Source organism: Gracilinanus agilis, chromosome 1 (assembly GCF_016433145.1).
Source record: "Gracilinanus agilis isolate LMUSP501 chromosome 1, AgileGrace, whole genome shotgun sequence".
Lineage (NCBI taxonomy): Eukaryota > Metazoa > Chordata > Mammalia > Didelphimorphia > Didelphidae > Gracilinanus > Gracilinanus agilis.
In genome coordinates, this window is record NC_058130.1 from 14,216,948 (window position 1) to 14,229,654 (window position 12,707).

The following is a 12,707-nucleotide window of genomic DNA, read 5'->3' on the forward strand; positions in this document are numbered from 1 at the left end:
TTTGTGACTCTATGGATTATAGAGCACATCAGGCCCTTTTATCCTCTACTATCTCTCTCAAAGTCTATCCAAGATCATATTTCTTGCTTTCATGCCACTATTTATCTCATCTTCTGCTGTCCCCATCTCTCTTTGCCTTTAGTCTTCTCCAACATCAGGGACTTTTCCAGTGAGTCCTGTCTTCTTATCATGTAGCCAAAGTATTTAAGTTTCAGGCAGGATTTGTTCTTCTAATGAATTGTCTGAATTAATTTCTTTAAATATTGACTAATTTTATCTCCTTCTTAACCAAGAGATTCTCAAAAAGTCTTCTCCAGAACCAGAGACTGGAAGCATTGATTCTACAGCTCTCAGCTTTCCTTATAGTCCAACTCATAGCCATATATTGCTGCTGGAAAAATCATAGCTTTGACTACACGGACCTTTGTTGCTGAGGTGATGTCTTTGCTCTTTAGTATACTATACAGATTTGCCATAGCTTTCCTTCCAAGTAGCAAGCATCTTTTAGTTTCATGGCCATGGTCTTTGTTTGCAGTGATCTTTGAGCCCATTTTGGCTCTAGACTAGAGAAAAGTACCAGGAGCAGTTCCAGAGACACCTTTTGGCTCAATATAACTTAAATTCCCTAATAATTAGAGATGTCCCAAAGTAGAACGGACTTTGTGGGAGGTAGTAAAGTATTTACTAATTACTTACTATGTCATAGGTGTTAGAGATACAAAATCTATGAAATAATCAGTATCCTTATAGAGTTTATCTTCTAAGGGTAAAGAGAAGCATGTATGCATGTGGGCATGTGTGTATATATATGTATATATACACATATGTGTACATAATTGTTAAACATTTTTTTACACAAAGTCAGATCTAAATAATTGGAGAAATAGTAATTGCTCATGGATGGGCAGAGCTAACAAAATTAAAGTGAAAAATTCTACATAAACAAATCTACTTATTCAATGCCATCCCAATTAAATTATGGGGGAAAATTTTAATTGAACTAGAAAAAACAACAAAATTCATCTGGAAGAATAAAAGACCAAGAACATTAAAAGAATTAATGAAAAAATATATAAAGGAAGGAAGTCTAGCCACACCAGATTTTAAATTGTATTATAAAGCAGTAATTATCAAAACTATCTGGTACACATCAGACATACAACAAACAATAGTAAAAGATTATAGTAACCTTGTATTTGACAAAAGCATAGATTCAAGTTTTTGGAATAAAAAAATCACTCTTTGGTAAAAATTGTCAGGACAACTGAAAAGAAGTTTGGCAGAAACTAGGTATAGACCAATATTTTACACCATTCACTAAGATAAGATAAAAATGGATACATAATTTAGATATAAACAGAGATAATAAGAAAATTAGAAGAACAGGGAACATATTACCAATCAGAATTATGGATAGCAGAGGAAATGATGAGTCAAGAAGAGATGGAGAACATTGTAAAATGTAAAATGGATAATTCTGAGTACATTAAATTGAAAAGTACAAATAAAACAAATGTTGCCAAGATTAGAAGGAAAGGACAATATTGGGGAGGGAGATTTTTATAGACAGACTCTTGGATAGGAGTCTCATATCTAAAATGTATAGAAAACTTTGTCAAACTTATAAGAATAAAAGCCATCCCCCAATTGATAAATGGGCCAAAAAAGTTTATATGTGTATACATAATGTGTGTGTATATATATATATATATATGTAGAGAATGTATACATTTATCTGCATATATGCCTATACCTTATATGCATGCATATAATATATGTGAACATATACATTTATAAAAGTATACCTGTACCTGTCTAATGTAATTTATACACATATACATACTGAATAAATATAAAGAGAATAGATAGAAGGTATGTAAGAATGGGTATTTGGGGAAGGAGGACACTAGCAATAGGGGGATAAGGAAATGTTGCATGGAGGTGGTGCTTGAGCTGTTTTGGAAATCTTCTATCAAAGGTTTTTAGATTATCTAGGGTGTCAGAGTGAATTCCTATTCTGACAAATTGGACTAAACATCAGTGACCTTGAATCCTGTGGTTTGAGACTTTGAGGGGAATTTTGAAAAGAATGAAAATCCCCCCCCTCCTCCCGATTATGTTGGTACAGTGTTCAATCATTGTTTTCTGACATTTTGCAATCCATTTTCTCTCCTTCCCTCCCAAACCTCCCCTTTCCCAAGATGGCAGGTAATATGAGGTAATATGATATAGGTTGTATGTATGTGTTATTATATATCACACATATTTCCATGTTCATCATGTTGTGAAAGATGACACACATAGCTTACCCTACTGAAAAATTCATGGAGGAAATAAAGTGAAAAATAGCATGCTTCAATCTGCATTCGAACTGGGTTTCTTCTTTGGCAGTGGATAGCCTTTTTCATCATGAATGTCTTGGAGTTGCCCTGGATCCTTGCATTTCAGATAATAGTTGAGTTATTCACCGTTGATCATTGTGCTTTATTACTGTTACTTTGTACTATGTTCTCTTTGTTCTGCTCACTCCACTTTGCATCATTTCATATAAATCTTTCCAGGTAGTGTGTGTGTGTGTGTGTGTGTGTGTGTGATCATCTTGTTCATCATTTCTTATGGTGCAAAAGTATTCCATTACAATCATATACCACAACTTGTTCAGCCATTCCCCAGCTGATGGACATCTGTTCAGTTTCTAGTACTTTGCCACCACAAAAAAGGCTGCTATAAATATTTTTTTGTGCAAGTAGGCCCCTTTTCCCCATCTTTGCTCTCTTTGGGATAAAGAGAGTATATGGAATTTAGGAATATGCTCTCCTCCATCACAACCAATGGGAATTGTTTCAGGTAGGATGGGTCACCTTAGTAAAAATGATAGAAAAATAGCTTGCTACTTAACCTGGTCTGTAGGGCCACACATACCAGCACAATAGCAAGAATTCTGCAGAGAAATCCAAACCAGAAATAGAAAACTCCCCAGAATGTTGCTCCAAGTGATGGCAATGGGAGAAGACCATCCTTATGGATCCCACGGAATGGGACTAACAAAGCTGGGCTAGGAATAAGAGACACTACAGACAGAATTTAATAATAGAGACTCAGAGAAAATATGAGAAATAGGACCAAGAACCAAAGAGCAGAAAAAGTTAAAAGAGCAACTCCAAAGAAAGAAATCCATGTGAAGGAGTCTACTAACTAGTTACCAAATCTCAGAACTAGAAAAAGAAGCTTTACTTGAACAAGAATCTTCACAACACCCCTGAAAAGTGACCTTCCAGAAAGCTGCTATAGTTGATTACTCCTCACTCAGCCTGCCCCTTTCCCATTAAAAGAAGGCAGACCCCCTTGGGAGTAGGGATTTTTTTTTTTTAAATTTTAAACCCTTAACTTCTGTGTATTGACTTATAGGTGGAAGATTGGTAAGGGTAGGCAATGGGGGTCAAGTGACTTGCCCAGGGTCACACAGCTGGGAAGTGTCTGAGGCCGGATTTGAACCTAGGACCTCCTGTCTCTAGGCCTGGTTCTCAATCCACTGAGCTACCCAGCTACCCCCGAGCAGGGATTTTTTTGTTCAAAAATTTTCACATGGGGGGCAGCTGGGTAGCTCAGTGGATTGAGAGCCAGGCCTAGAGACAGGAGGTCCTAGGTTCAAACCCGGCCTCAGACACTTCCCAGCTGTGTGACCCTGGGCAAGTCACTTGACCCCCATTGCCCACCCTTACCACTCTTCCACCAAGGAGCCAATACACAGAAGCTAAGGGTTTAAAACATTCTTTTCACATCACTGTTTTCTTCAGTATTGCCTTCTCTCCTCTTCCCATATAAGAGAGTCATCCCATCTAAGAAATATTTTTTAAGGAAAAAAAAATCAGCAAAACTGATTATATATCAAAAATCTGTGCAATGTATCTTATTCATGTGTTCTTCTGCAGAAGGGCAGGTAGGAGTGTTTTCTTATAACCCTTCTTTTTAGCCATACTTGTTCTTGGTAATTTCGCAACATTTACTTTTGCCTTTTTTTCCTGATGGTTCTTTGCATTAACATTGCTGAAGTCATTGTGTATGAGGTAGCTAGGTGGCACAATGGAACAGTGCCAGGCTGGAATCAGGAAGACCTGAGTTCAAATCTGGCCTCAGATACCTAGTAGTTGTATGACCCTGGGTAAATCACCTAACCCTATTTGCCTCAGTTTCTTCATCTGTAAAATGAACTGGAGAAAGAAATGGAAAACCACTACAGTATCTTTGCCAAGAATTCTTCAAATGGGGTCATGAAGATTTGGGAATGACTGAAAAATGAGTTTTCTTAGCTCTGCTTCACTCTAAACTAGTTCATAGAAATTTTTCTATGTTTCTGTATTCATCACATTTAGTTTTTAATAGTCTAGTAATCACTGTTATATTAATTTTCTAAATTTATATAGCCATTACCCAATTATTTCTAGTTCTTTGCTATTATAAAAAATGCTGTTAAACATATCTTAGTGTATGTGGTGACTTTATTCTTATCCATGGATTCCTTGGGGTATAAACCTGGTAGTAAAGTCTGGATCAAAGGCTATGGATATTTTAAGTCACTTTATTTGGATTTTGTTGTTACTGTTTAGTTGCTTCAGTCATAACTGACTCTTCGTGTCCCCATTTGGGGTTTTCTTTGCAAAAATATTTGAGTGGTTTGCCATTTCCTTCTCCAGATCATTTTATAGAAAAGGAAACTGAGGCAAACAGGGTTGAATGACTTGTTCAATATCACACATCTAGTAAGTATCTGAGGTCAGATTTGAACTAAAAAAGTTGAGTCTTCTGACTTCACACCTAGCACTCTATCAACTGGCTGCCCCCTCTATTTTCATAATTATAAATTATTTTTAAAATTGTGTGATTATATCTTACCATAATTCCTCACCATTGACTATTACCACCTTTTCTCATCTTTGCAAATTTACTGAATGTGAGGTAAAACCTGTGTTGTTTTGTGTAATGATTTGGAACATTCATGTGGTTGTTAGTCATCTACAATTTTTTTGAGAATTGCTTGTTTATATCTTTTGACCACTTATTGGGGAATAGCTTTTGATTATATTATATTTATGTATATATAATATCTATATTCACATATGCAAATGTGTGTATGTATGCATATATGTATTGTTAATTGTTTACACATTCTAGATAGAAAACCTAATCAGAAAATTTGATTCAAATCATTTTCCCATTCACTGTTTCCCTTTTTTTCCTGGATGCATTAATTTTGTCTGTGCAGAAGTTTTTCATTTTTATATAGTCAAAGTTATCCATTTTATCTTATATAATTGTTTCTATCCCTTCTTTGTTAAGAATTTGTCTCCTACTCATTGCTATAAAAAGAATATGAATTGTTTCTCTTCTTTTTTCAATAGCACAAGCTTTAATATTAAGTCCACCAGGCTATTTAGCATGAGTTTGGAATGTGGCTTAAGGGCTTGATCCAAGCCTGATTTTGCCAGACTATTTTTCTAAGCACTTTTTATTAAATAAATTATTTCCTAGGCAGTTGAGGTTTTCCAGTTCATCAAATATTGTGACTTGGTTCCCTTGTTTTTGATTCTCTCTTGTCTTATCTGTTCCAGTGACCTCCTCTTTTTATTTTCATTCATTTATTTATTTATTAATTATTAAAAACTCTTACTTTTCATCTTAGAATCAATACTATGGATCGGTCCTAAGGCAGAAGAGTGGTAAGGGTAGGCAATGAAGGTGAAGTGACTTGCCCAGGGTCACACAGTGAGGAAGTGTCTGAGACCAGATCTGAACCTAGGACCTCCCATCTTCCCACCTCTAGGCTTGGCTCTCAGCCCACTGAGCTACCCAGCTGCCCCCTACTTCTCTTTAAAAAAAAAATCACAAATCTGGCCTCAGATATTTCCCATCTCTGTGACCCTGAGAGAGTCACTTCACTCCCATTGTCTAGCCCTTACTGCTCTTCTGCCTTAGAACCAATACATGGTAGTAATTCTAAGACAGAAGGTAAGTTTTTTTTTTTTTAAATCAATACCAGATGATTTTGAAGGCTGCCTAATAATATGCTTTGAGGTCTGGATGAGTTATTCTTCCTTCATTCTACAGAGCAGGGATTATTTCATTCTTTTTACCTGTATCCCAGCATATGTCAGGCCCAGCGAAGGCACTTAATCAATGTCTGTTATTGATAGAAGTCATGTGTGTGCACTTTGTCAAGTGTACCTAGCTCAAGTTAAAAGATAAAGCCTACTTGAGGGCATGGCCCAGGCCCCCTACAGCCTACCACATTGTGCCACCCATTAGTCTACATAGCTCCAGTTAAAGATAAGGGGGAATCAGACAAGCTGCCTGAGATCCCTCCTTGATTTAAGTGTTAATACTTTTCTCTTCCCTTTGATTCCTTGTCATGCGGGCCAGCATCCCTCCCTCCTCCCTCTGTACACATTATTCACATATAGCTTTTTCCCTGATTAGTCTTTGTTGTCAGGGCCCCAGCTCGTGTGTTTAGACATTACCGCCTGGCTTCATTTTCAGTTCAGACAGGAGTCTGCCCAATTCCTCTTTAGAACCGGCTTGGCACTCAGGCAGATGCATCTGGGCCTGCTTACTCCTTTAATGATCCAGCCTTCTTGCTTGTAGACTCTGGAGAAGCTGTTTGGTACTCCTTCATAGCTTCTGTCTCCTTTCAGATGTCTAAGTGACTTCATTTCTTTATTGAGAAAGACCCCGCTTTGCTCTCTTTTATGGTGTAAGACAACCTGATTTCAGCGTGTTATGTGAGGGATGGCAATTATTTTCATTTCCTTTCTTCCTAAGCTCCACAGGGCTAGAGGGGCCACACTTGCATTCTTCCTACTCTGGGAACCTTTCCACCTTGAGCTCCTCCTCTTTTGCTTGGAGTCTCCTTACCTGGACCACTATTTCCGGAGGAGCCTTGGCCATGCTTGACTTCACCCTCACTGCACTGGCCTGCTACTTATTAGTTCTGTGCCCAGAGATGAGTCACTAAGTCCCTATGGGCCTCTGCAGAGCCATTAAAAAAAATTTGTACCTTCCTTCTTAGACTCAATACTGTGAATTGACTTGCCCAGGGCCACACAGCTAGGAAGTGTCAAAAGTCATTTGAATTCAAGATCTCCTCTCTCTAAGCCTGGCACTTTAACCACTGAGCCATCTAGGGCAGAAGAGTGGTAAGGGCTAGGCAGTTGGGGTTAAGTGATTTGCCCAGGGTCACTCAGCTAGGATGTATCTAAGGTCAAATTTGAACCCAGGACCTCCTATCTCTAGGTCTGGCTCTCTAATCACCGAGCCACCTAGGTGTCCTTAGCAGATCCATTCTAAACCAAAGGGGTTGGTGGGGCAGCTGGGTGGCTCAGTGGGTGGAGAGCCAGACCTAGAGATGGGAGGTCCTAAGTTCAAATCTTGCCTCAGACACTTCCCAGCTGTATGACTCTGGTCAAGTCACTTAACCCCCATTGCCTAGCCCTTACCACTTTTCCACCTAGGAGCCAATACACAGTATTGATTCTAAAAGGGAAGGTAAGGGTTTAAAACAAAACAAAGGGGTTGGACTAGACAGTTTTGGTTTTGTTCTTACCATTCTACAAAGATGCAGTTTAGAAAAGGTTTAGGCCAAGCTCTCATTAACCTGGAACAACATTTCCCATAGAACAGGGATGGGCAACCTTTTTGGCCGTGAGAGCCATAAACGCCACATTTTTTAAAATGTAATTTTGTGAGAGCCGTCCAGTGCTCACAGTGCCGCTCCTGTAACAGCGCCTGAAAAAAAATGGACTTTATGGCTCCTGCAGAAAGAGCCATATCTGGCCCTCCAAGGAGCCAGATATGGCTCGAGAGCCATACGTTGCCGACCCCTGCCATAGAAGATTCTAAGATGTATGTGTAGAATTAGCAATGGTTGGTTTTTCTTCTAAAATATCAAATTAGATTTCCATATTAGCATTGGGGCACTTTCAGGGTAACTAAAATAGACTTCTTCCCCCCACCCCCATACTGTGCATTTCTTTGCTCCTTTCTTTTATTACTTTTTATTTTCCTCAGAAATCTCCCTGGATGTCCTTCATCTGGAGGTATTCCCTACTCACAGTTATGCATTTTCCCAGGATATTTCAAGTCTCCAGGTGTTCTGTGGCCTAATAGTTAGGAAACATGTCCTTGGAATGGTTGGAGCTTTGGCCTGCAAGTAGGACCATCTACATTTACTTTGAAATACAGGCTACAGGAGACTCAAACCCACGTGAGGAAAAATCAGGCCAAATTGTGGAGGGTCTTCAAGGTTTGTACTACTAGACGTTGGAAAATCGAGACTCTGGTTCCAAGAAGAAAACTCGGACTTTCTTCGGTATCTAAGTTGGCTCTCTGTTCGCCCTCATATAAAGAGCCAGGGAAATAAATGTCTTGAAATATGAGAGATGATAAACAATCTCAAAGGGTAGAAAAAAAGGGAGGCTTTGGGGAGGCAATGTGGGAGAGCAGAAAGAGCACTGATTCTGAGGTCAAAGGACCTGGATTCAAATCCTGACACTGCCTCTATGATGCCCTGTGATTCACTCACTCTATATGAGCCTCAGTTTCCTCTCTATAAAATGAGTGAGTTTGACTAGATGGCCTCAGGTGCTTTACAGCTTTAGACTTGCAATAGTATCTGAGGGTGCAGGTGAAAGAGTGCTCTCTCTCTCCCCCAACAATGCCTAAATGGGGCAGGGAACATCTTACCCATGAACAAAAATAAAACTTGTTTCAAGAGACATCGTCTTGTTATTTTAGTATCGAATCTTGAAAACTCAGCAGTTGGTCACTGCAACATTTGTTGAAGTTTTCAGGCTGGGGCTCCTGAGGTCATATCAAAGGTTCTAGAGCTTGGAGATATTTTAAGAACAATAATGATTGTCAAACTTTCGACCTTTTCCACCCCCAAATATATAGGGGGATCACCCCAAGTCTGGGCCCCTGATGAAATGTAGGCCAGGGTAGCTCTCAAACAGGTTCCCCGAGTAGTTCCTGCCAATGTTTCGGCGGCTAATTGCTGCCACCGGCTGGGAGATCAGAGGTGGGCTGCAGAGGAGGATCTCTGCCAGTAATTATAGGAAATGATCACAGGGAAGGAGAAGGTCTTTGCTCTTGAAAGCAGGCCTTGGAGTCCATGAGGGAGGACCTTATCTCTGTGAGTTTAAGGAAGAGAGCCAAGAACCACTTCAGTTTTCTATGGTGAGGCTTGACATTGATGGAGAAAATATAAAAGATGGCATGGTGTGTGGGCATAAAGATGAGTCAGACATGACTTGGGATCATCATGGGTCAGACTCCAAGTTCCCCAGATGGTGATGATGGAAAGTTACCCAAGTGCCACTGGAAATCATCCCCAGAGCTTTTGGCCTGCTTTGCAGCTTATATGCAAGAGATCTAGACTTATTTGGTTTAGCCCCAGAGGGCAGAGCTTGTAGCCATGGGGAGGGCTTGCAAAAAGTCAGTTCTGGGGCTCACCCCGTGAGGAAAAACCTCCTAGTAATTTGAACAATGACAAAGTATTATAATGCACATGTTTATGATATAAAAGAGATTCTTGGATGGGCCAGGTGAGGGCTGGACTTTAGTAGCCCCTCCGAGTAACCCTGTGATTCTGTGATTTGGACTCAGGACACCTTGGTTTGGGTGCTAAGCTGTTAGATAATTCATTTCTCTGAGCCTCTGTCTTTTCATCAGTAAAATGGGCATCAGAAAACCTCAGTGTCTGCCTTACAGAGTGGTTATGAGATAGTATTGTAGATTATAGATTTAAATCTGGAAGGCACCTGAGAGGCCATCTGGGCCAACCCCTTCACTTTACAGATAAGGCAATGAAGGCCATACAAGGAGATCAACTTGCCCATAGTCACATGGATAGTGACAAAGGAGGAATTTGAATTCAGGTTCTTTGACTGCAAAGCTAATTGTTTTTTCTACTCTCCTCTCTATGTCTAACACCACTGCCTAACGATTCTTCATGGCTGAAGCCACAGGGACTGGTGGCTGGTCCCTATTCCCGCCCTCATGCTTTGCTCAGAATCTTGCTCTGGGGGAAGCCCAACTCCTGGTCAAGGGAGTTAGGTTCCCCCAATTCTCTCATTTGTTGTTTCATTATCCCTACTAGGGCCTCCCAAGGAAAGTGAATGATCTTGTCATCTTTGGTTCCGGCCTAGGTCCCCCAAAAAGGACAGAAAGGAAGAAGAGACGATGTTTTAATATGAATTAGGTAGGAAACAGGCAAAAGGGATAACGAAGAAGAAAAGCATTGTGGTATGTTTTACGGAATGATTGACTCGTCTCTGGTGGGGGGTCATGGGTGGGGGGAGCACTATGGCAGAGTGGAGACAGAGTTGGGCTTGAAACTAGGAAGACCCGAGGCTGAATCCTTCCTCTGATGCTCATCAGCTACGCAACATCTCAGATGTTAGGCAACTCTCTAAAACTCTTAAGTCTCAGAGAAGGTGCCACCCTGCTTCGGTAGAGGGCTTTTCCTCCTGTGGGAGTTCCCTAAATCAATAAGAGATCTGTTGGCCAGCCTCTCTAATCACTACCAATAGACTCAATGAGACCACATAAGGCGCCTAATATCCATTTCACATCCCCTGATACAGTCTGATCAAACACCAAGTGGCAGCTTCTTTCCTGTGCTTCCCGCTAGCCCCAGCCCCAGGGCTCCCTCCTTTGGTGCCAGCACCTCCTCCCCAACCACCATTGCTCAGGGAGATGCTGCTGCTTCTCCCTAGACTTCACAGGCTTTCTAGGACTTCTCAGGGCTCCCAAGGAAGGAAGCAGACTAGAGAAGCATGGAGCAGTCGGGGGGGGGGGGGGGAGCATGGAATGAGCTCACTGGTGGAGTCTACACACTCCGTGTGTGGCACCTTATCACAGCTGTGTTGAGGGAGAGATAGATGGGCTTTCCTGCACCTTTCACTGTCACCTAGTAAAGCCCCAAAGCCTCTTTTTTGAGAAAATGCAACCTTTTTCTCCCTTTCTGTTCCCATGGAGGATGATCCGGGAACCACTCGGGCCATTCCAGGGAACCAAACAGGCCTTCCAGCAACAATGGGATCCAGGCAAGGCTCCAGGGGGCCTCTGGGAGCAGGGCGGGCCTCTGTGGGCTCCTTCAGCCTTGCTCCATATCTAAGGTGCCTTGTTGACTGTAAGGTGTCCTGTGTGAAGGGAGCGTGATTGTGGAATGACGCCCTCTGAACACTTGTCGATAACCACTTACCGGATCCTCTGGACGTTGCCCCCGCCACTCCTCACTCAGGAAATTAGCCATGAAGGATCTTCTTGTTCCAAAGTCCTGATGTCACTGGACACCCACTAGGAAGATGCCACCCCACCCCAGACAGTCACCCATGGCTTATGGGCCAGTAAGAAATGAATGTCTTCCCATTTGTCTGAAAAAGCATCCTGTGCCCATCTTCCACTTGTCCGCTAGAGGGCACCTGCGCTCCACTTCCAAACCAACCTAAACTCCCAATGGATGTGATCTTTGGAGCTTAACCCTGGACCGGAAGTTACCTCAGAGGTCAGCCGTCCAACTCTCTCATTTTACAAATGAAGAAACGGAGACTCAGAAAAGGAAAGACACTGGCCTAATAAAGTCACAAGGAAGGAAGAAAACACATTTATATCATGCTATTATGGGCCACCTAAGTGTTTTATAAATATTTCAGTCAGATCTCATAGATAAGTAGAAGGCAGGTGCTATTATTATCCCCATTTTACAGATTGGGAAACTGAGGCTGAGAGAGGTTAAATGACTTTCCCGATGTTTCCAGATGGGGAGGAGATCTTTGTTCTGACATCAAATTTGGCTCCCTCTCCTAAAAAACTAGGGACAGGATTCCTAATCCCCCATGTAATGTGACACAACTTTACAAAGGAACTTGTTGAAATGGTTAGTTAAAATTAAACATGGTTGCAAATAACTATTTTATGAGAAACCAAGACCAAACAATTTCAATTCAAGAACGATTTAAAGCCTTTTTTATAACAATTTCCTAAAAAGCCAACTATATCAGACATAAGATTAAGCTTGAAATTTTAAATTTTGATTATACAAAAGAGGTTCATTGTCTAATAGGCTAATCCACATAGAAACACAATCTCACAATTTGCAAGCCATTTGCTTCTGAGAAGCCTTTTCTGAACCCTCCACCCTCCTCTCCAAGGTTTCTCCTTATACGGGGTAAATCTTCTACGCAGTGGTTCCCAAACTTTTTTGGCCTACCGCCCCCTTTCCAGAAAAAATATGACTTAGCCCCCTGGAAATTAATTTTTTTTAAAATTTTAATAGCAATTAATAGGAAAGATAAATGCATCTGTGGCCATCACCGCCTCCCTAGATTGCTGCAGCACCCACCAGGGGGCGGTAGCACCCACTTTGGGAATCACTGTTCTACAGTAAAGATGTTATGGATGAGTAACGAGGTCTAAAGGAGAAAACTCAAAGTCAAAATAAGGAAAATTTTGCTAAATAAACAAACAGCCTATTGAACCTAAGACTCTTGAAGACTTCCTTCAAGACTCAGCCCAAATCTCACCTCATACAGGAAGTCGTTTCCCTTTTCCCAAGCTGCTAATGTCTCCCATCCCAGATTACCTTCTTACTCCCCTGTATTGTTTTAGTTCTGTAAAAGAAAATTCTGTATTCTTTGTTTTGAGAATGAACT

The 12,707-nt window shown here is 40.9% G+C and overlaps 1 protein-coding gene across 1 annotated transcript in view; it reads left to right on the forward strand.

The window, feature by feature from the left end:
* The first annotated feature begins 11,025 nt into the window (after positions 1-11,025).
* SCN11A (sodium voltage-gated channel alpha subunit 11) overlaps positions 11,026-12,707 on the forward strand; it is a 198,131-nt gene continuing 196,449 nt past the window's right edge. The window contains exon 1 of the mRNA XM_044675509.1: positions 11,026-11,185. Within this exon, the coding sequence (XP_044531444.1) occupies positions 11,026-11,185 (160 nt within the window). The remainder of the gene's footprint in view (positions 11,186-12,707) is intronic.